We start from the raw sequence: 24075 nt of genomic DNA, 5'->3' as shown, positions 1-24075 counted from the left end.
CCTGTGGGTGTGCCACCGGAGGACAGAGAGGAAAGGGCCAGTGCCCTGAAGTCCGGTGGATCCGGGTTTGAATCTGCCCCAGCAGATGGCCGGCTAAGGGCCCTTGCCAAGTGCCTCCTCTGGATTATAACCCCTGCCTCACAGGCTACTGCAGGGACAGTGAAGTGATGGATGGCACACAGTAGATGCTCATTAAATGACTGTTCCCTTCTGCCCAAGATGGCAGCTGAGATGCACGCCAGGGTGGCAGTGAGGCTGAGTCCCCAGAAAGCCCAAGCATCTCCCAGGCCTCCCAGGGTTGGCAGGGCCCCAGGGATGAGGTGGGGCCCAAGGGCCCCCCAGCAGTGCCTGGTATCCCCCACCTTGGCCCTCACACCCTAACCTGCCCCCCCACCCCGAGTTTGGAACCTAAAGTTACCTAGGTGTTGCCTTCGTCCCATTCGGCGCTCGGCCCCGCCCTAGACAGCCCAAACCCACTTAGGAGGCTCTCCTTGGGCCCTAGAATGTAGATAGGCAAAGGTAGCTGGAAACTAACTGCAAAATTTATTCCAGGGCTGCGGGCACTGTGGGGGCCTTAAGGGCACTTCTCATTTGGGGGCTGGGAGTCGCCAGTCTGGCCAGGGGTACACGTTTCAGGGGGGAGGACCGAGACAGGGTGGTCGAAGGCGGGGGCGGGGATGCCCAGTCATCTCCAGCTGGGCAAGCTCAGCGCAAGCTGCAACCGCAACGTGAAAGCAGGACAGACAGTTGGATGCCCAGCCCGGCGACAGAGGACAGCTGAGGCCCCTCCCCTGTGTCTGGCCCTGGAGAGTGTCTTTCAGGACATAGGACAGGAGTTGAGGCCCAGCTTCAAGGATGTACAGTAAGGAACCCAATGGGAAGGGCCAGTGAAAGACGGCTCATCAGCAATGTCCCTGATCTGGAGACCCATACATCCTCCCCACGATCACCCGGATTCCCACCCACAGACTCTGAGGCCCCCGCAGGCCAGGCTGCTGTTCCTCTAGTGGGCTGGGGTGGGGGTTGGGGTGGGGGGCAAGCTCTCCTCTGGATTGGAGTGAGGGCTCAGAAATAACGACCCAGCACCACCCATGGGGTCCTTGGTATGAGGGTGTTTGGGAAGAATCCATGGGCTGGTCTCGGTGCTAATCCCCAGTCCCAGCCTCAGACCTCAAATCTGTCCCCTGCCCCTCCACATACACACCTTTCAAGGAGTATCTAAATTAAGAAACAAATTAAATGAAAACAAACAAACAAAAAACTTCTTGACTACAGCTTTGCAGATAAATACCAGCCTGGAGGGCCAACCGTGGGTGGGGCTAGAACGTTGATCGTGCCAAACTTCTCCTCTGCCGGGAGAGGGTTAGAAAGATGATTGCAGCAAAATTCTTTGCAGATAACATGTCAAAATTCTCCCCTGCAGACGTCAGATGGGATAGAAGGTTTAGGGAGGAGGTCTTTGGGTCCTAACCAGTCTCCCAGTGTCCTCTAGGGCCCAACAGTCCCTTGCCTAATTTTGCAAACTCTGTTATCCCTAGTTTACAAAACAGAGGGCTTCCCTCCTGGTCTCTGGGAGGGAGTCCTGGAGATCCTCTTCTCCCCGCCCCCCTCCCCCCCCCCCCACCCGAGTTGATGTCCGCTCAACTTCTCTCTGCCTCTGTTTCCAGGAGAGGGAGAAGGGATGACGGTCATCTCTGACTCAAGGGACATTGAGGCCCACCAGGGAAGCCGAACCTCCTCCCTGGGCCTGTGCACCAGACTCCAGGACAGACAGCTGGGAGCAGGGGGAGGGAGGGAGTGGTAGCAGCCACCTCCCTGGGGCACTCTGAGTGGCCGGCAAGTGCCAGTGGTTAGTGGAGACGCCCCCACCTCAGCCAGGCCCTGCCCACCTTCACCCACCTTCCCAAACGCAGGGCTTCAGAGAGCTCAGGGGCAGGGGCCTACATGGTGGGGTCCTGGGTCAACATAATCAAATAAGCCATCTGGAGACCACAGGGGTGCTGCGGCCCCTCCCCCGGCCCCGGCCCCCCTTCCCCCACCCCGTCACCGGCCCAAGCTCAGGTCTGCTTGGCCTGCAGCATCTCGATGAGCAGGTTGTTTCGGGGCATCTCGTTGCCCAGGTGCTTGTGGTACAGGTATTCCTTGGCCTGCATGCTCAGCGCCCGCACCTCCACCAGGCACAGCAGCAGCTGCTGGAACTTGTCTCCGCAGTGCGGGTAGTGGCACAGGGTGTAATCGAGCAGGGCGGCATTGGCCTTCTCCTGAGCGTCCTTCACCAGGCTGTGGTTATTCAGGAACTTCACATCTGCAAAGGGAGGAGCCGTTCACCAGCCCCATCACATCATCAACACCGTCACTGGCATCAGCAACGCCAACATCCCTATGATCACCAAAGACACGGGCACGGCCACCATCGACAGTGAACCACAATCTCCCTGTCACCACCATGAACGCTGCCACCAGCATCAGGCACCGATACCAGCATCCCTGGTTTTCACACACATGGTGCCTGCTGCCATCAACAATCAAACCACCGTCATTCCCGTCACCACCATGATCACCATCACCACCTTGGTTGAACACTGCCATCAGCGGCAGTCACTGACACTAGCAGGCCTGCGGTTATCACACACACGGCCACCATGACCACCCAGCCGCAAGCACCTGTCACCACCACTGCTGCCATCGTCATCGACCGCACCGCCATCACCAAGCCTCACCAGGTGTATCCCTGGACACGTTATTTAACCTCTTAATTTCTTCATCTGCAAAACGGGGTGGCAGCAGTGCCTACTTCAGAAGATTGTTGCGAGAATTAAGGGAGTTGAGATGTAGAGAGCGCTCAGAAGAACAGCGTCCGGCACTTCATAAGACTCAGTGTGTTAGTGTTATTATTACTCCTACTCTCACCATGTCCAGGAACAACACCATCCCCAGCCCCATGGTCAAAACCATCCTGTTGCCATCATCCTCGGGGTAGGCGCCATCAGCATCGCCACTCCGCCACCATCATCACTATCCCCCATCAGCACCATCGCCAGAGAGGCGCACTGTGAGTGGAGGGGTCCCATCCCCCATGCTAGAGTGTGACAGGCACTCCTTTGGTCCATGCTCTGACCAATCAAGAGGCTCTGGTACCCCAAGGAAATTTTCTCACGGGGCCGTGGACGTTCACTGCAACAATATTTACGGTGATGGGGAGGTGGGCTGGATGGCCAGGTGGCGGCTGCCTCCCCGGGAGCCCAGTGCAGTAGAGACAGAAGTAACGGAGCAGACACAGTATTGAGCAAATGGACGGACTTTTAAAAGCATGGGGCTGAGTGGAAAAAAAAAAAATATATATATAGGATAAAAAACAAAAAAAGGGAGATCCAGAATGAGATCTATAAGGTAAAGCCACCTACTTAAATTAAAAACACTAGCGCACAAAGCGTGCACCTTGCCTTAAGAACAGAGACAAACAAGAAGAACAGAGTTAAACGTAAAGGGGACGGTTGGTGATGGGAGGGAGAGGCAGGTGGGTGGCTCTGCGTGGACCAATGATCATTTGTACCAGGCACAGAGGAGTGTGATTCATGCATCCCCTGTCCTGGAGGTCCAGTGAAGAAATAAAAATTAAGTGTCTTTAGCGTGAAGTGGATGGTTGTTCAAATCCCAGCCCCACCATTTAGAATCGGTGGCCTGTGCCCTGTCCTCTCCTGACCTGAAGGCCTTCCTCCTCTACGAAAGGGGCCGTGCCCGCCTGGCAGCGGGGGGAGCTCGGGTGCCAGGGCACTGCACAGGTGCCTGGCCCCCAGGGGTGCCCGTGGAGGGCCAGTTTCCTGTCACGGGAGTCCTCATCGCTGCTTGCAGGCTTTTTTCAGCTGCTGGGCAGCATCTCCAGCTGGTGCCCTGCCGAGGGGCTGAAAGTCAGCAGGAATCCACAGAACCTGTCCCCATCCCCCGCTCCGAGCCCCGCCAGGCCTGGGATGCATCATCCAGCGATTCAGAAGATGGTCGTCCCTCCACTTCCCCTGCGTTCCCATCACCCCCAGCCCTGCTGCTGCGGGGGAGTCTGGAGCCCAGCATGCACAGCCCTTGGCCCTTCTAATCCCTCTTAACACCCACTGCGCCAGGAGGGCTGGACGCTCCTGGCAACCCTGATCCCCAGCCGCCCCCAGCATGCCCGCCGAGGCCTGTGTTGTCCAAAGTCGGATTTAGGGAAACCCAAGCTGGACCCAGGGCGTATGGCAGGATCTGGGCCTCCCCCCATCCTCATCCCCATCCCCCTCACCGCATTCAGTAAGTGAGCCAGGGTCATATTCTTCCTGGCCTCCGCAGGATCACCATTAGCCCACAAGGCACCTTGTGCCAATTAGAAAGAAGGTCCCCCATGTCCACAGAAAGACAGCTTGGTGAGGGGCATGCAGGCTGGATTTCAGCCTCTACCTTTCCCCTGTCTAGGTGCCCTTGTTCAGTAAACAACCTGTCCAACTGTACATAGCAGCCCTGTTCCCTAGCCTGGCCGTCTCCAAATAAACTCAAAGGTCATGGGAAATCTCCCCACCTAACTAGTGTCTCCTGGGGGCAAGAGGTCCTTAACTGCCCCATCCCTTTCCCAATCTCTTTCCAACCCAATCTACCTTCAGTCCCCACCATCCCCAGGGCAGTTCTCCTACTTGTCTTCTGACAATTTACAATAGGAGGCTGGGGGTCCAGAGAAGGGTAGGGACCAGCTCAAGGCCACACAGCAGTAAAGGGGCCCAGAAGAAACAGCTGAGGGTGCAGGGAGGACTGGATAAGATGCTGCAGTAGAGGCAGGAGTGGGAGGGGGCTGGGGAGGACCAACCAGAGCCTCGGCTTTACCAGGATTTACTGTTCCCAGCAGCAGTGTGACAGGGACAGCAGGGAGGAGTGGAGGGTGGGGAGGTACAGAACAAGGACAGCTTTCAGGGACACCCCCCTCCTAGCAGCTCTATGGGTCCTGCAGCTCTCGGGAGGCTGGAGACCCCCACTGCCCCCACAAGGTGGGCTACAGGGCTGGGGGTTGGAAGCACGGTCACTAATTGAGCCCTGGCCACTACAGTACAAGACAGGAGAGCTGTTTCCCCCGCCCCTGCTGCACCTTCCCCGCCCCCACCCCCGCCATCACTTAATCCCCACAGACACCCAGGCAGGCAGGAAAGGGCGTCTTCCATGCACAGCGACAGTGGGGCAGGCCTGGAGCACACAGCAGATACCAGAGCCGGGATTCAAACCCAGATCTCTCTGGCTCCAAAGCACTATGGGCAAGCAGAGGCGGGGTCAGGCCTGGATGCAGGGTCAAGCCTGGACCCTGGTTCCTGGGGGATTAGATGACGTGATGACTTTATGTTCCATCCAACTCAGGAGTCCTGTCCAAGGGCCACCAAGCCTGGGATCCTTGGTTTCCCCAGGAAGTTTACTCTGGACACCCTCTTGGAGAGGAACGTGGTCAAGTCACACCCCTTCTCCCAGCCTGCCTCTAAAGGGACTGTCGTGAAGATTCGCTGGGATGCTGGATGTGACAGAGCCAGCATCCCTCAGGACACCACACCCTTCCTTCCTTAGACACGCAAACCTGGAGACGCCCCCTTCGTGCGTCAGGGGCTCAAACCCCAGCTCCACCACCAGCTAGGTGACCCGGGGCAAGTCCCTTCCCCAGTCTGAGCCTCAGTTTCCCGTCATCTGAAAAACGGGGGCAAATTAATCTCCGCCTCTCAGGGCACCAAAGAACTGGACCTCATCTGCCCAGCTCTGGGCCTTGAGGCACCGCGGGCTGGAGCCGGGCCTGCTCAGCTCCCAGCAATCCGGGGGGTGGGAGGTAGGAAGGGGCTGGGAGATGGCAACCCCACCCCCAAGAGCAGCCCGCTAGCTCTGCGGAGCCGGGGGCCCCCAGGTTCTCAGAAAAGCCCCCTTTTCACGGTTTAATTGAATATTTGAATAATCCTTTCATTCCAGCGAGACATAAAGAATGTTGTCCCAATAGCGGTGACTCAGGCAGGCGCCCCCGCGCACAATGGCCCCTCGAGTGGGGCTGCTATTCAGGCCGCCTTTTGTTGGCACGAGCAGTGGGTAAATTGCAAACGCTTAAGGGAATGCTGCTGCCGCCGCCTCAATGCAAGTCAGAAAATCGAATGTTAGGTCAATCCATTAAGCTTCGATTAAGTCCTCTGCGGAACAATGCCAGCCGGGCCCATCTTCATAAACACCGTGATTGCCAGGAGAGAGGCACTAATTTTAATTAAACCTCCTTACCTGCCTTCGCGCCTGCCTGAGCCGGCTATTTAGACACCAAATGGCACCCTTCTGTGGAGGCAGGCAAGAAGGAGGCGCTGAGCGGGCTGAAGGGCGGAGGGGTTGGGGGACAGCCATCACACAAGTTCAGGCTGAAGCAGCCCAGGGACGCGCTGCCCCGGGGTGATGTCCGGCATGCCAGCTAGAGGACAAGGGGCAAGTGGCCACCCCATTCTGCGCCCCAGTTCCCTTGGGGACCCAGCTCTGGTGATCTGGGTGGGATCATGGGAGTAGCCCCCTCCCACTTTCCTGACTCTGGGCAAATCTTCCCCCTCGTCTTGCCCAAATTTATCCACTTCACCCCAGCCCCACGTCTAGCCTTTGCAGGGCTCTGGGTTGCCACCTGCCATCCTTTTCCCATGCTGCAGTTGGAAGGACCTTGCCAAAATGCAAACTTGATCATGTTTCTCCCTGCTGAAAATCCTCCCCAAGGGAAGGTTCAACGTACTGGCCTGGCATTCAAGGCCTTGCACAGCTCGGCCCCTGCCCACCTCTCCAGCCTCCTCCTCACCCTCTCCCTGCCCCACAGGTACTTCCAGACTTTCAGGATCACCCATCCCTGTGCACAGGCTCTTCCTTCAGTCTGGAACGCCCTTGCTGCTGCCTGCTTTGTTTCACCCAGAACACTCCTGCTCATACTACAAGGCCCAGCTCAGAGGCCCCTCCTCCAAGCAGACTTCCCTGATATCCTAGGCATAGTTGTCTTCTCCTCTTTGGCCCAGCCCTGATCACACTGGACTGCCCAGGCTCCTCTCCACACCTGGAACCTGTCAGCCAGCGGCCCCTGTGGCTCCCCTGGGCTCCTCTCACTGCACACCTACGAGCTCGGACAGGCCTGGGTCCCGGGTCTTCTCCCCTCACAGCCCCAATACCACTAGAGTTTCTGGCCCCCACCCTGAGGGTCACTGTCCCCAAAGACAAGGCACTGTGCCAGACACACAGTGTGCAATAAAGACAGAGAGAGACTCGTTCCTTCCTTCACTTCATTCACTAACTTGTTCATTTGCTCGTGAACTTAATGATGGCTATGGTAGAAACAATACTGATGCATACTCTGAGGGGCCAGGCCATGCACTGAACATTTTGGGGAATTTTCTCATTAAATCTCATAGCAAGTTAAGGATGATTATGATGTTCATTTTACAGATGGGGAAATAGAGGTTCAGAGAGGGGAGTGACTTGCTCAAGGGCCCACAAGCAGAGAGAGAGTCTAGATTTAGAATCCAGGTGGTCCATCGCTAGTCCCCTTTCCTAACCACTGCTCCACCCTGCCTCGCATGTGTACACACACGTGCACACTCTCACTCCTCCGTCCCACCCGCTCCAGCCTGTTCCAGCCAAGCACTGTAGACCCTCCCAGTCTCCCGGCCCCAACTGCCTCCTCTGGAAAACAGGATGAAGGTTGGCATGCAGGAGGGGCTGTGCACTCGTGGTTCTGAGTACAGCCCCTTGCCTGGACCCAGAAGAGGAGGGCTGGGCTCAGCCTTGATGTCCTCCCTACACCCCATAGAAGGAGGAATCCTGGACTTATCACCTGGTGGAGGCCAAGGCTGTGCCAGGCCTGGCAGTCCCCAGCGCTGGGGCTTTTGTAGGAAGAGGGGCTGAGGGCTGCAGGCATGTGCCTCAGGCCCCGGGGGGTCTGGAGAGCCAAGACGTGGTCCCTGCTCTGCAGGGGGCACCAAGATGGAGCCTTGGCCAAGGAACCTGGTGGCTGGCAGCCCCACCCTCCCCAAGACCTCCTAGTGGCCTCTTGACGAAGGTCAGGTCAAGAACTGTCACCTCACAAACCACCACAGAACCCACACTGCAATACAATGTGTCCCAAGCACGCCCCTGAAATCCCTCACATCTCCACAGTCACCACTCAGCCATATACAGATTGCTCACACCACATGACACATAAAATCCCACTAGCCCATAAAAGTTCACAGTCTATACATGCGCGTAAATGAAGGCACAGGCACGCACATGACGCCTGGAGCCTGCACACCCCAAACCACACACATCCGTGGCTCTGGTGAAACTGAGGTTGGGAGGAGGGTACCACTGCAGGCAGAGGAGGAAGGGGGCTTCCCCAGCTGGAGCCAGCCTGGCTCAGGTCCTTGAGGCCCCGCCAAGGGCTTCAGGCTCCTAACCGGCTGCCCGAGATTCAGCCCTCACCCCCCAGCATGCTCGACCCCTACCAACCCCTGCAGCCTTGCTGATACGCCCTCCAGCTACCAACCTGCTGCGCCAGCAGAGTCAGGAGGCCCAGCCCAGGCACCCAGTCACACGGCCACGGCCTGAACACAGGGCTTCCCCCAGTCAGTACGTCACTAATCACCCCCTCCCAGCTTGTTTTACCCGCTGCTTCCCCAGCTGCCCCCACTCTTGAGCAGGAACACCCTTGCCAGACCATGGCTGTGATGCCATCTGCCACAGAGACAGCGTCTCGATCCTGTCCCCTCCCCAGGTGACAAGGCATTCACGCCCCTCTGTTCCAACCTTCCATCCCATCTACACCTCTGCTAAAAGATTTATCCCCCCCCAACAAACTCCTACTCATCCTCCAAGACCCTGCTCAGATGTCCTTCCAGGAAGCCTTCCGGGCAGATCCCTTGCTCCCCGTCCTGGGTTCACCTTCTCTCTGTCTCAGCCCTGATGGCACTGGCTGGAGGCCTCTCCCAGACTGGGAGCCGCCTGAGAGCAGGGAAAACCTCTGTGAACGCAGCATTGCTGGGCACAGGGAGGGCATTGGACATGCTTGCTGGGTGAAGGAGGACAAAAGGAGGCTGACCTGATGAGAGCTCAGAGGGAGGGTGGAGACCTGAGCGGCACAGGCTGGGCTGGGGTCAGGAGGGCAAAGGGAGGGAGACACCAGACACTTGGGGAGCCAGGCGAGCTGGCGGGCTGGGCTGGCCCTCTGCCCCTGCCCTGCACTTACCGAAATCTTCCAGGCTATACATTTTACAAATCATTTCACTAATTTATATATTTTACTAATCATATTATGCTTATTGTCTCTCTCCCCAACAGAAGGTCAGCTCCTTGAAGACAGGGATTTGGGGTCTTTTTTGAATGAGTGAATGAATGAATGAATGGGCAAAGGGGTCTGGGCCCCAAAGAGCTCAGAGTCAGAATTCAGACACCCTTAGAGCGGGGAATTAGGAAACACAGGGACCTCAGGATGGGAGTCAGGGATCAGAAGCTCCTGAAATCATAAGGGCATTTTCTGGGGTGGCATCGGCACTTTTCTAGGGCTGTCAGCTGGGAATCTACCACATCCTCAGGAGGGCTCCTTGTCCCATCAAGGGCAAGTCTTAGACATTATCCTGGCCTTCTGTCCTTCCAAACAAAGAAACTCAGGCCCAGAGAGGAAGCAGGCCCTGGGCCAGGTCCCCTTTATTCACTAAGAGAGGCCCCCATCGGAGAGCCCCACCTTAGGGTCTCCTTGCCAGCCCACCCCCCTACCCTCAGGCCAGGCCTCGCTCAGCCCACTCACCGAGGCTGAAGAGGATGAGGAACTTGAGGCAGACGAACTCCTGGCGGTCCAGCTGCAGCGCGTGCAGCTGCAGCACAAGCTCCTGCGCCCGAAGCACCAGGCTGTGAAGCAGGGAGCCTGCCTGGGCGGCCACCATGGTCAGCTCCACCTGGGTGGGCAGAGGGCAGGGGTCAGGGACACGAGGGGAGACCGTGGTCGGAAGCTGGGGGTCAGGGGTGCCCAGCCTTGGAGCTGAGCCAGGTGGGGCGGGGGAGGCGCGGCACTTCCTCAGGCCCCTGGACCCCTCCAAGGCTCCCAGCTCTGCTCCCACTGCCCTGCCCAGAGCTGAGGGCCCCCGCGCAGCAGAGCCGACACCAGGCAGGTGTGTGCAGAGGGAGAGCTGAAGGGTCCTTCATGCACAAAGAGCCGCCGCCAGGCCCAGTGGTACAAGCAGCTTTTGTGTTTTGTGTGGTGTCTGCAGTGAGCACCACGTCGCACTGGGTGGGGGGCGGGGCAGCCGTGCCTGGATCCGTGTGGATGCGGCCACATGACTGCCCGGGGCCCACACATGGACACCTGGACTGCAGATGTGGCCACACCTCAGCTCACGTTCACACACATGGAGGGACACACTCACAGCCTTGTCCACCTGCTTCAGGACGTGAACACACACACACACACACACACACACACTTGTAGGGTCACATCACAGGGTAACACAGACACATGCCTGTGTATATGTTCCCACTGACATGGTGACCCACTTACGTGTGTGGAGATGTTTGCACAATAAAATACAGGAGCACACACACACGCACGCACGCACGCACGCACAGAACTGTCCCATAGCCTCAGAGACTTCCACCCACGTGTTGACAGGAGCTGACACTCACACCTCAGACTCTTTCACGTGCTCGCCCAGGTGGCCTCAAAGTTACACCCTTGCAACCAGCATTCTGCTGGCCCTGGATGGCCTGAGACACCCAGGTGAGAACAGAGGATGAGGACAAAGGGTTGGAGGTAGGGGGTGGGAGCAGGGCCTCAGTCTCCAGTCTCTCTCCCCAAGCACCTATGAAACCCACTCCTCCTGTATCGCCCCCCAGGCGTGATGCTCCCTCTACCAGGCTAGACCCTGGGCATCAACCTCCCTTCCCTTCTCCCTACTTCCCTCCGTTTCCCCTACACCTCCTCTCTCCTCCTCCTTGAATTGTGCCCTCCCAGGTCCCCAGTGTTCTGAGCGGCGGGTGGCTGCCTTCATTTCCTCCTCACCCCCCATCTTGCCCCCTCCATGCGCTTCCTCATATACAACCTGGTTGTGTCCTTCCCCACTTAAAACTCTTCTGATGCTCCCTGCTTGATTCCAGGAGCCACCCCACCTGCTTCCCATCCTAGTGCCCCTAATTCCCTGCTCTAAGAGTGCCCAAATTCTGACTCTGAGCTCTTTGGGGCCCAGACCCCTTTGCCCACCCATTCAGCCAGCCAGCCAGCCAGCCAGCCATCCTTCCATCTATCATTCAGGATTTAGAACCTGCAAGGTCTTGCCCATCCCAGCCCCCAGCCACACCTCCAACCTTATCTCTCACCTCATCCCAGCCCCCACAGGGCACCTGCCCCCCCCAAACCCATGTCCCAGCACACCGGCAGCCCCCGGCAGCTCAGCAGTCCTAACCTGCCTCTTTAAGCCTGGCCCGTGCTACCTCCTCTGCGTGTGTGGAGGCGGGGATTGCCCCTCCACCCCGTCACTACCCAACCAGCCCTTATTTATTCTTTCACTACCCAGAGCCACCATCACGTCCTCCAAGAGCCTCCCTGACCCTACCCACATCCCTGAGCTGCTTCCCCCAGAGCAGGGCTCCCAGGGCCTGGTTCCTCTCAAGGTCAAAGCTAGGGCTGATCAGAGGGAGGTCGGGCTGGTGGGTATCCCATGAACCTGGGGAAAGGGCTGATATTCAGTGGTGCCCAGGGCCAGCCCTGGAGAGGCCTAGGACCTCTTCTGGGCCCAGAATTCTGGAAGTGCATGGTGGGGGGTCAGGACAGAACGCAGTAGGGTCTGGTCACCTCCTGCCCAGTGACCAGCAGGATGCTGCCCTCCTTGCCATGTTGGATCTGACGGTAGATGTGGTCGAACACCAGCAGCTCACTCCAGCAGTTCTGCAGTAGTGTCATCTGGTCGGCCACCTGCAAGGAAGAGGCACACAGGAGTCCAGGGTCCAGCCACGGTCCAGCTGGGGACCATCCCCTCGCCCCTCCTCCTCCCAGCTCTGAGTTCAGCAGCTCAACTGGGTATGTGACCTGGGCAAGCTGCCCAACCTCTGTGTCCAGTTTACCCATGTGTCTTCTTCATCAAAGTGTGGCAGGGGTCTAGCGAAATAATAAGAGGGTCCAACGGAGGTGCTCAGGCCCCGGCTCTGCCTCTCACAAGTTGTATGACCTTAAGCAAGTTCTGTAACCTTTCTGGGCCTCAGTTTTCTCATCTGGAGAGTGGGCAAAGTATTAGAAGGTGGTCTGACACATATTAAGCCCTCAATAAATGTTACAGAATAATGTCCACAGAAGTACTTTGTGAAGGATTCCTTTAAATGCAAGGGAAGATTAGTATTAATTTTTCCTTGTGCCCATTTGTCCTGTGGTCACATCTCTAGCAGCCTGAATCGCTCAAGAAGGAGCCATGTAGAGAAAACAGAGGGCTTCCTCGCAGTCTTGTGCAGAGCTCTGAAGTTCATGGGAAGAGAGGAGGTCCGGCCCGGGGAATGAGCAGGTGGCTGGCAACGGTCTACATCAGAAGCAGGAATAGAAGGGCACACGGGGCCGATTCTGAATCCCCAGGCTGCACTGAGGGGCGCTCAGTGTGAGGGCAGGGCCTATCCTCCAGTCTGGGGGATCACCACATTCTAGCATGGCAAGAGTAGACCCTCATGACAATGACGAGTGGGACTCAGGACCATGGGATGCCCGAGCCAGAAGGGCCCTTAGGGATCTCCTGGCCTAAACTCCTATTTGCAGATGAATAATCTGCCACCCAGTGAGGGTAAGGGACTCTCCTGGGGTCCCAGAGAGGCAGAGCCAGGCCAGGGTCATGGCTGGCATTCTCGGTCCACAACTGTCCATAGTGACAAATACTGAACACTTCTGGGTGTTCAGAACTGCGCTGGGTGCAGCGTGTCATCCTAGGAGGATACAGTGCAGACTCCAGTCCCTTTCAGCATCCATGGCTCATCAGCCAGCCACCATCGAGCCAACGGGCACCCCCCAGGCACCTTCCCGGGCCATGCCCTACAGTGAATGCACATCACGATAGCTAACAGTCACTGAGCTGCAGCTCCACAAGCCTTCATAGTTGGTACTAATGTTATCCCCAATCCATGGAGAGAGGACACTGAGCTCAGAGAGGTCAAGTAACTTACCCAAGGTCACACAGCTCTGTCTAGTTCATCTCTGCTCTTGGCTCTAGGTGTGCAGGAAGATCCACCCTTGCCACCCTAGAGTTCACGGCAGGCGCACTGCCTCACCCATGAAGCTCTCCCCATCCTCTGGACGTGGCACCTGCAACATCTGATGGCACCATTCATGCCTCTTGTCTTCCCTGACACCTGTGGGCTCTGGGAGGAACAAGCCCCAACCTGGAGACCAGAGTAGCCCAGGCAGCCCCTGGCCTGAAAAGGAAGTGGCCCAGGTCTAACCAACAGCTCTCTCTTCTCGGGGGCTAGAAGCACCCCCGCTCCCCTCTGCTCTGCTCCTCTCCTGGGAGTGGCCCTGGGGCCTGTTCTCAGACAGACAAAGGGAGAGAAAAGTGGATAAAGAGCAAAGTGAGCAGCTGGACACACAGTCAGGCTTCCTCCAGGCCTCGCCTGCTCAGCCCTTCCCCAGCCTGTGTGGCTGAGAACAAGAGGAAGGGTCTGTCTCTATCCTGCTCTGAGTCCCCAGCCTCCCACCCTCCCCTCCTCCCCTCCCCTCCGTGTCAAGAACCCATACCTCCCCCTCCATCTCCCAGCAGAAGGTCCATCCTAGAGCCCCATTACTGTCAGAACAGGAAGCCCAGCCAGGGGGACCCGAGGCTCAGCCACAGGTAGCCCTGGATGGGCGGGGCCGGGAGAGACTGAGAACCGGGCAAGGATGCACCGCAAAGACACCTCGCCTTATCGCCTTATCATGCCTCAGGAAGTGGCAGGTCCCCAGAGAGCCTCCCCATCACAGCTTCCAAGGAGGGAGGCAAGGCTCAGTGAGCGCCTAGACCAGGCCCTGTTCCCAGCACGCCCGGGGACTCCTCACCCCTGCCCACTACAGATAAGGAAGCAGAGGCTCCCCTCAGGTAACCGCAGGGAGCTGGGCTCTGCACAGACCACCCGCCTGGGCTGCTCTTCTTGGGGGGCGGGGGGGGGCTGGCACTCCTGGAGCCCCAGCAGGAGGTGCCTGGTCCAGGAGTCGCACTGGCCCACTGGGAGGGGGTCTTGGGGAGGGTGGGGCTGCCAGTCGCACTGGGAGAGGGAGGACGTGCAGGGTTGGGTTCTGCTCCCCACCTATTGGGGCCCTAGGGAGCAGACACCCTTGTGCCTGAATTAAAGGAACAGGGGGTGGGGAGGTGGAAGCGCAAGAGATAAGGGGAAGAATTAGGAGATAAGCTGACTGAGCTTTGGGCAGAAAGCAGAAGGGGTCACAGTGACCCGGCTGGCCAAGCCCTGGGAGCAGACTCTGTACCCAGACCTCAGACCCCGGGAGTGGGGGCAGCCCTGCCCACGGGGCTGATAGGGGTGCAGGGCAGAGAGGTGCACTACGGTGGCTGGGCTTTGGTGCCCTGTGCCCTCTGATTCCCGCTTAGCCACACACCCTCTCCGGCCCTGATTTCCTATTCTGAGAAATGGAAAAAAATAAATCCTCCCTCTTTTGGTTAGAGAAAATATATGAGCACAGCGGTGTCAGTCGTGAAGGGTTCTGGGAACCCATGGTCAGCTATTCTGGGGACTCTGTCCTGGCCCAGGTTCCCCTCCCCACCAGCCAAGCAATCGTGCTTCCAGACTCTTTACTAGTTCTTCCCCTAGATGGACACATAAAGACACCAAACTGCAAACACTCCCCACACAGATGAACACACACACACACACACACACACACACACTCCCCTTTTTATTTAAAAGAGAACCAGAGGGCCCTAGCTGCCAGCCCCTCTCCATGGGAAAGCAGGTGGCTAAGAGGCTCACTTAACCAAAGAGGGTTGGTTTTCACCTTCCGTGGGCTTTTCCCTAAGCAAAAGGTTCTTCCTCTACCCTCAGTCCACCCTGCCACCCCGGGAACAAGGACATGTGCAGTCCCGGCCCTGGGGTCCCTCATCAGCCTGGCCTGTCTGCTGGGCCCACCAGCTGCCCACCCCTCCTGCCGGTCTGCCACAAATCTTCCTGGAGCCTTGACACTTTGCAGCCTGCCTCGGAGATGGGGTATTTATGCGTGCCGGGATGACCTCCTTCCCAGCAGGCCCCCCTCTGGAGCCCCCTGGGGTCTGATCAGTCTGGCGGTCGAAGGCCAGTGGGCTCTGTAATTCTCCAGTGGCTGACAAGCCGCGGGCTGGCCACAGCGCTCTCCCGGCTGAGAGGTTGGCGGGCTGTCATTTGTCAGTCCAGGACTGACAGAGTTACTGCCACTTAAATGAAACCGTATATCTAAGCAGTTAAATCTGTTGCCAATCGGGGGCCTCGGAGCTGGATGTCAAGGGTGAACTGATGTCAAGATGGGTCATTAGGCACTCTTGGCCCTCGCCTCCACCTCCCTGATTCCTATCTTGCATCCTCCCAGCTGTCCTTCCCGGGGACTGTCCAGAGATGCTGCCTGCCTGGGCCTACACCCTGCCCCCACGGAGCAGTATGTACAGGTGAGTATCTGCTACCTTGCAGGTATGAAGCTGCTTTGGAAGCCCAGGGCAAGGTGGGCCCCCGTCTTCTCCCACAGCTCTAGTGCTCAGAGGAGTGTGGACACGATGTATCTTTTCTCCTTCTTCCTGGCCAGGCCTGTCTACCACCTGCAAGGTTAGATTCAATGGTACCCCGGCAGAGGGGCGCAGCGAGGGAGGGAGCCACTGCCCCCACTCACTGAACACTTTCTGGGCGCTGCACCCTGTGCTAAATTCTTTACCTGCCCTAGCTCACTAAGCCCTTCCAACAACCCTGTGAGGTGGCTACTATCTCAACTCCCCCTTTTTTACAGATGGGGACAACTGAGGCCCAGAGGAGTAAAGTCACTTGCCCAAAGTCACGCACCAGATAAGTGGCAGATATGGAACTTGAACGTGGGCCTCTCTGATTCTGGTATATGTTACTAACCTCTGTACCATGTCAGATCTAACACACCGTGATTGCATGAGGTGGAAAAATGGAGACAGAGGGGCTTCCCTGGCAGTCCAGTGGTTAGGACTCTGCACTTCCACTGCAGGGGGCACAGGTTTGATCCCTGGTCAGGGAACTAGGATCCCACATGCCACACGGCCTGCCCCACCTCCCCCAAAAAATTGGAGGCAGAGGGACATCCAAGCTGGGAAAGAGGCTGGAGGAGGACAACCCCAAAAGGGCATCTGGAGCCCCAGTATCAGCTCAGCAAAGACCCCAGTCTTTCCCCTGGACAGCAAGACATCATCAGCGTCACAGAAGGCTGAGCAAGCCTCTGGGGAGAGCTCAGGCTCTGTGGTGGGAGTCTGCCCTTCCCAGGCAGGCTGTCCATCACCCACTGCCAAAGGACCTACTCCTGGTCCAAGCTCTGCTTCTGACCCTGCCTACCTCTCCAGCCCTGCCTCATAGGACCACCTGGGAGTCCCTGACACATGGTACCTTTTCACACTTCTGTGTCTTCTGCTGTCCCCTTTCCCGGAATGCCCTTAACCTTCTCAGACTGCTTTCTGGAGAGGTGCAGATCAAAGAAACCTTCCCCGACTTTCTAACACAGAGCCATTAACTCTCCTGCTGGCATCCCTTGGCCCCTTTCTACTGCTGTCAGAGCCCCAGGCACCCTGTGTTGGCATTACCTATGTGCATGTCTGTCTCTTCCTCTAGCCTGGCAACCTCCTGGGTCCAATTCATTTCAGTGTCCCTATGCACAGGCCAAGGGCTGCCCCACTCTCAGAGCTAGGGACCCCCCTCTGCTGTCTGCTGTGTCCTGCCCGGAGGTGAGGAATGAATGGTCAGTCAAAAGAGAGAACAGGGACTTCCCTGGTGGCACAGTGAATAGGACTCCACGCTCCCAACACAAGGGGCCCGGGTTCAATCCCTGGTCAGGGAACTAGATCCTACATGCACGCCACAACTAAGAGTTCGCATGCCACAACTAAAGAGCCCACGTGCTGCAACTAAGGAGCCCACCTGCTGCAACTACGACCTTCTGTAACCAAATAAATAAATATTTTTTTTAAAGAGAGAGAACAGTCACTCAGCTCCCCTCACACTTTTCTGCTTCCCTACCTCTGGCTTTGCAAATAGACATCAGCCCAGGGCTTATCGGACCAGTGGGAAGGAAGCTCCACGTGGCTGATGAGAGGCCCCCTAAGGGCTGGGCTGGTACTTATCTGCAAGGCTCCTTTACAGAGGCTGGTAACGATGGTTCACATTCCTGGGTTTGATTCAGAGATTCTGGGAAGGGGAAGCAGGAAGGTTTGGACCACAGAGAAACCAGAAGCAGGAAAAAACACTCAGCTAAGCTTGGACAAAAGCCCTTCCCATCCTGCGTGAAAAACCCCGAGAGACCAGGAAGGCGGTCAGAGGAAGTGCCCTGCCCCTGGATCCAGGATTCTGGAAGGCCAAGAATGCTCTGCTCCTCTTCCCCTCTGCACCGGGGGCTCATGGGAAGCCTGGAGGGAAAGCTGGCAACCAACCGAAGGGTCTTGGGATCCTCCTCCCTGACCAGGGCCTCCAGCCACGAGTGGAAGGCAGATGGGATTGTTTGAGGCCCTGCCTCTTGTTCTACCCATGAGGTCAGCCTAGAGAGGGGGCAGGGGTGAGAAGTCCCACCCCATGACAGACAGCCGGCACATCCCCAGACCTCAGCCACGACAGGCCCCCCACAGTAGAAGCAGAAGGCATTACAGCCAATGCTTGGTTGCTCTGGGCCGCAGAGCAACCCAGGCGCCCAGCTCCACGATACCTCGAGGGTTCACAGTGCCCAGGCTTCATCTTATCCCCCCTGACCCCCATGCCCAGCCCAGCCCCTGCAGACAGTACCCCTGGCCCATCCGGCCACATGCCCCTGGAGGAATCCCAGGCCTGAGTGGCGTCAACACTGACAATGCTGCTCAAGGCTGCAGTGGCCCCAGCAGGGAGGGCAACAGGCCCTGCTGTTTACACCCAGTCCCAGAACAGCCAAGGGGACTGACCTGGGAAAGGCAAACATCAATAGGCCTGAACTAAAGGCCTATCATGTCTCCGTCTAGGCCAGGGAGGATGGGCTTGGCCAGGCTTGGGGGAGGGGGGCCTCTGAAGTTGGCAGAAACCCTGATCACAGGGAGCCAGGGCACTAGAGGGGCAGCTCCCAGTCTTCGGGTGCTTCAAACCACTAGGCAGGGTGATTGGGAAGTTCTCCCTTGTCTGGCCTTAGTTTCTCCTGCTGCTTTCCTGCTGACTTTAGTCGCAGGTACCTCAACCCAGGGCAATGGAAGGCCTTGCAGCCAAGGCATTTGGAAGATGAGGGGCGGGCCCTGCAATCCCCCACTTACCCTCCCACCTAGCACTCCCTGCACACACAGACACACACATTTACACGTGGGACTAACCATCGTGCGTGAGAGATGCAGGGACAGTAAGATCTTTCACCTTAGCTGGGAGGGAGAAGCGTCCCAAACTCTGAGATACTAAGACCGCTTCTGTGATATCTGAGGCTAGCAGGGAGTGGTGTCCTCTCCAAATGAGAGGACAGGATGGCTTGGACCCTCTTCCTGACATTGGGCTGGGGCAACGAGAGACAGCCTCCCAAGGACTGAGCTAGTCCTTTGCGAGAGCCCAGGGTCTCAGAGAAAGAAAGATAAATGTCGACAGAGACTCAGACTGGGAAAGAGACAAAGATTGAAGGGACTAGAGAGACAGGGAAGCAGAGAGATAGCACACCAGGGAGAGAGACAACAGAAAGAGACAGAGGCAGAGGTAAAAGAACCAGAGGCCGTGAGAGATAGACACTCAGGGAACAGAGAAGGAGAAAGAGAGAGGGGTGCGTGAGGAGGTGGGACAGGGACAAGGAAGGCTGTGATGGACCAGAAACACTCCTCATGTCCCCAGGGTGGCCTCCCTGTCCCCAGATATGGCCTGAAGCCAGTGGGCAGGAGAGCCCCACCCAAGGGGTGGCCAAGACTGAGACTTGGTCAGCTGAGGGGACACCCCAGAACCAGCGGCCAGCCAGGTGGGAGGAGGGACTCACCTCCAGCTCCTTGAAGACCATGCACCTGCGTGCCCAGTCCACGATGGAGATGAAGGTCTGGTCAGCCATCCTGCACAGGAGGCTGAAGGGTGCAGGCTGGTCGGGGCGCCCTTTGGCCGGTTCCTGCAGGCAGCCCACGATGCGCGCCCGTACCTGGTCCTCGTCTGGCTCCAGCTGCAGCAGCTGCAGGATGAGCTCGGGCACACCAGGCCCTCCGGAGTAGGGCTCTGGGTAGCCGTAGTGCAGCCCGGGCTGTGGGGGGCTGCCGTAGGGCTCCGGGTACTCAGACTTGATGGCGCGGCCAGGGAAGGCAGGATAGAGGTAGCCAGCCAGTGGCCCGTGGGCGCTGGGCACAGCCATAGGCAGCGCTGGGGCCCCAAAGTCGCCCAGTGGCCCAGCAGGTGGACCAGAGGCCAGGCCCTTGGGCTCAGGTGCATGCAGGCCAGGGGGCAGCATGTAGTCCGGCGGGGGAGGGGGCGGCGGAGGCACCCCCATTGGGGGGCCTGTCTCCAGCTTGAAGCCATTGGCTCGAATCTGTGCCTTCTTCTGTTGCTTCAGGGCCCGGTCCCGCTTGTACATGGGCCCAAACTTGTTCCGGCCGCCCCGCATGCGGTCAGCGCGCACGGCTGTGGGCAGAGGCAGAGGGGCAGGCTCACCGCCTCCAGGCCACCCGCCATACCACCCCACTCATAGTTCTTCCCCAAACCGATCCGACTGGGTCACTCTCCAGCTCAATACCTCTCATGGCTCCTCCAGTGCCCTTAACCTGGCGTTCAGAGGAAGTCAATCTCCCTAACGCAGCGTTCAAGGCCCTGTTCACCTCTCCATCATGCCCCCACCCCCCCTCACGAGACCCTGTGTTCTTTCCACTCCACCTTACTATCTCTCTGCTCCTCTGCTTGGCACTTCCTCCACCCTGCCTTTGGTATCCCTTCTGCCTCAAACCCTTTCCTTCCCTCATGCCTAAAGTGTTCCTGGATTCACCCAGGCAGCAGCCACTGTTCTTGCCCCAGATGTCCTGTCTCTTGCCCACTCTCGTCCTGCTGAGTGCTATCGTACCATGGACCCAGGCTGAGAGCTTCTGGGGGTTCAGCAGTGGGTTCAGGTGCCCAGCACAGGGTCTGAGATGGTGACAGGAAGTGGGCTCTGGTCAGCCTTGTTCACAGGTGGGTCCCCAGTGTCCAGCTGCTTCTTGACTGACTGCCTGACTCTGTTGAAGCCCTGTTGCAAAATGACTCAGGTTTCTGCCGCTGCCTTCAAATCTGAAGCTGAGTTTAGGGCTGACTGGGGCTCTATGCTGGTGGGAAGGGACCTCCCTTGCTGACCAGATGTCCCTCCACCTGGCCAAGAATGTGTCACCAGCCAGAGCCAACAGGTGTGTCTCTGCAGCCGAAGTGTGGCCCCAGCCCCTGCTCAGACAGGACCCCACCCTGGGCTCCAGGAGAAGGGAGAGAGGAGGAGGGAGAGGGCGGTGCTCAGCAAGGCATGTGTCTCCGGGGCCCATGCAGCCAATCTTCCTGCCATGGGGGTGGACAGCCCTGCTCCACTCCCTCAGGCCCCGCGAGGGGTTTCTGCGGCTCACAACAACCAGTTCTTCTGAGCCCCTCAGGACCTGGTGCTGGGAACATGGGCTCTTGGGACAGGACAGGATATCCCCCTTCCATCAGGGGCCCTTCCTCTAGGTGACAGGACTTGTGGCCTGCAGCTCTCAGAGCCACCAGGGGCCTTCTACTTTGTTTAAAAACTTTAACCAACAGCTGCCTGCTCGGCACACAGCCCGGCTGGGGCCAGCGGGGTGGAAGCCTATGACTGTCCACCCTCAAAGAGTTTGAGTTTTTCCTGCTAAAACGTTTTTCCTCCCCTCCAGACAGAGAGCTTGTGGTGGGGGTGGGGAGACAAGGATGGGCCTGGGTTCTCTGGGCACGATTGCTCTCCATTACCCAGCCCTCTAGGGCCTGGCTAAGAACCTGCTGAGTGAATAACTGAGTGAATCTTGTGGATGGATGGACAGATGAACAGATGGGTGGTCTGAGTGAGTGCAGGCTGCACAGTGATGCTGGACAGATAATAACATAAATAAGAATAACAATAATAGCTAACCTGTTGAGCATTTTCTACGTTCCAGGCCCATGCTAGGAGCTTTTCATACAATTCTCTCACTAACTCAAGGAGGAAGGCACTACTCTTAGGTCCATCTTTCAGATGGGGAGTCTGCAGCTCAGAGAGGTTAAGGAACTTGCCCAATGTCACCCAGCCCGTAAGTGGTGGCACTGGGACTTGAACTCCAGTAAAGGCATTGAAAACCTTGGCTCTGGCTTGTATGAGATGTCAGTGGGGGTGTGACAGAACTCCTGGCAGAGGGAGGAGCTCTGTGGGGCTCTGCCCTGTGCTGCCCTGCCTGCAAGGGCTGGGGAGAGGGTCATCTCTCTGGGATTCACTTTTAGATACTTCTCAAGCCATCCCAGGCTGGTCCTGCATGCATCCCTTCACCCAGACCGACATCAGTTCTCACCCCTCCCCCATAGAGATCAGGGCCCTAATGTCACATGAGGGGCTAATCGCCTGGCCCCAGAAACTTTGAGAAGACCTATGGTACCCTCCCCTCACCCCTTCTCCCACCCCCACCCCCTGCCCCCTCGCCATCAGAGGTCAGGGGTAGGAGGCGCAGCGTGCGCACCTTCCAGGCGCATCCCCACTGTCAGGCACTTCTGGAAGCGGCAGAAGGGACAGCGCTTGCGCTGCGTCTTGTCGATCTTGCAGCTCTGGCTCTCGGTGCACGTGTAGTGCTTGTTGTTCTGCACCGTGCGCTTGAAGAAGCCCTGGGGGAGAGGGGAGTCAGCGCGGGAGGGGACAGGCCCCGTCTCCCCTTCCCTGCACTTCCCAGCAGGGCTTTCCGCCGCTTCCCGCCGGCTGCTCGCCAGCCTTCCACGCCGGTCCCTTGCCGGCCAGCTGCCCGCTCACCTTGCAACTCTCGCATGTGAGCAGCCCGTAGTGGTAGCCGGACACCTTGTCCCCACAGACGGGGCACAGCTCGTCCAGGTCCTCGTCGTACGAATAGTCCATGCCCGCGGCGTCCGCCTGTGGAGGGAGGAGAGGCTCATCGCGGGCGGGACTGCGACTGGCAGCGCCGCGGACCTGGGTCCGGCGTGTCCTGCACCACCGCGGCCGCGCGCCCCAGGGTGCCTTCCGCAGCGCCCAGTGGTCGAGGGCGCCCGTTGCAGGCCACCCATTAGAGCGCCCTGAGCAGCACGCAGCACGTGTGCCTGGAGCAGCTCCCCTGCCGGGCCCTTGCTGACCCAGTCCCCACACTTCTGCCCCGTGTGCTCCCCAACCCTCCCAGGGGCTCCTCCTGAGCGGCCCCCCGCCGCGTCCGATCTGGGACTCTCGGATTAAATGCGCTTTGATCCGGATTCGTTCGTTTGAGAACAAAACCCCGATTCTGAGAAAACGAGATTGTCTCGCCCGCCGGGGAGATGCCAACGAACCCGGTCGGAGTGGGACCCAAGCGTTCTGGGGATCGGACAGGGACGAGGGAGACAGACGCAGAGTCTGAGAGAGACCGAGAGATGGGCAGAAAAGAGAGCGAGAGACACCGACAGACGCTGCTTAACGGAGAGAGTTCCCCGGGGCGACAGAGACAACGAAAATCCGAGAGTGACAGAGAAACATTGATGCCCAGTCAGAGAAAACCTGGGGGAGATGAGAACGACGGAGAGCTAGGGAGATGGTAGAGAGTGGGGGGCGGGTGGAGAGAGAGAACGAAAGAGAGAGATAGAGAGATCAGAGACACTGTCAGAGGCCCAAAGAGAAAACCTGAGAGAGACAACCGCAAGGCCAGAGACACAGTGATAGACGAGAGACAGACCGAGACACCGGAGAGACAAGAGAAATCTGGGAGATACCCAGGCAGAGAGAGTGACAGAGACACTGAGAGAAAACCTGGAGAGACGGAGGCGGCCGGCCAGGGGGCCGGACCCGGGCCCCGAGCTCAGAGGCGCGGCCCGGCAGAGTCGGACCCGGACATGGGCTCGAGCTGAGAGAGGCGGAGAACGACGGCGCCCGTGCAGAGAGCCCGAAAGCGCGGAGCCGCCGGGCCCCCAGGCCGGGAGAGACAAAGCCCGCGGGCGGCAGCCATCGAGACCGAGACCGACCGAGGCCGTGCCACCGACTCCGTGCCGCCGAGACCGAGACATCGGGCGGAGAGCCAGCGAGGAGGGCGCAGCGGGGACAGCGGGCGCACGGCGTGGAGCCGCTAGCGGGGCGCGAGGCGCTGAGACCTCGGGCGGAGACCCCGCGGGCCCCCGAGAGAGAGGCCGAGCCCGAGGCGGGGGGAGCGACCTCGGGCGGAGAGTCGAAGTCTCCAGAAGGGAAGCGCGCAGAGCCTGCGCCCGGGGCAGCGCGAAGGGGCGCGACGGCGGCCACGGCCCGCCCGGCGCCCACCTGGCGGCTCCTGGGAGCAGCAGCAGCGCCCCGCGTCCCGCCGGCGCGAGCCCCGCACCGCCTGGCCGCGTCGCCGCCGCTGCCGGCGATGAGCCGCACCCGGGCGCAGCGCCGCCCGCCCGCGATGACGGCCGCTCGGGCCGGGGGCGAGGAGGCGGGGGCTCGGGGCTGGCGGCGCGGGGCCCCGGCGCTCCCCCACCCCGCCTCCCCGCCCCCGCCGCCTCCAGGGCCGCTCTGAGGCGCACCTGGGACCCGGGCCCCTCCGCCGCCAGCGCGTGCTGCGCGAACCCACCGCGCCGGGGCCAGGGGCCGGCCCCTCCATATCAGCGCGTTCGGTATCCGGGGGCGGCGTCCGGGCCCGCGCCCTCCGCCGCCCCCTAGACGGGTTCGTGCCTTTCCCCTCACCCTCTCGCCCCACATCCTCATCCCGGCTCCCAGAGCCCGGGCAGCCCGGAATCCGAGCAGGTGCTAGGCGCCTGGGAGCCTCGGGCCACCCGCCTGCG

The 24075-nt window shown here is 59.0% G+C and overlaps 1 protein-coding gene across 1 annotated transcript; it reads right to left on the bottom strand.

Annotated features, from left to right (window-relative positions):
- Positions 1–2057: 2057 nt before the first annotated feature.
- On the bottom strand, positions 2058–22204 carry NR5A1 (nuclear receptor subfamily 5 group A member 1; the record flags this gene model as incomplete). The annotated part of the gene is made up of 6 exons (XM_082843640.1): positions 22094–22204; positions 21810–21951; positions 19133–19758; positions 11813–11932; positions 9776–9923; positions 2058–2305 (listed from the first exon to the last, which is right to left on the bottom strand). The coding sequence occupies exons 1-6, from the start codon at positions 22193–22195 to the stop codon at positions 2058–2060; spliced, it is 1386 nt and encodes a 461-aa protein (XP_082699766.1). The 5' UTR covers positions 22196–22204.
- Between the last annotated feature and the right edge of the window lie 1871 nt (positions 22205–24075).

Source organism: Leucopleurus acutus, assembly GCF_964270905.1.
Source record: "Leucopleurus acutus genome assembly, chromosome: 7".
NCBI lineage: Eukaryota > Metazoa > Chordata > Mammalia > Artiodactyla > Delphinidae > Leucopleurus > Leucopleurus acutus.
This window is presented reverse-complemented; position numbering and strand designations above follow the sequence as displayed.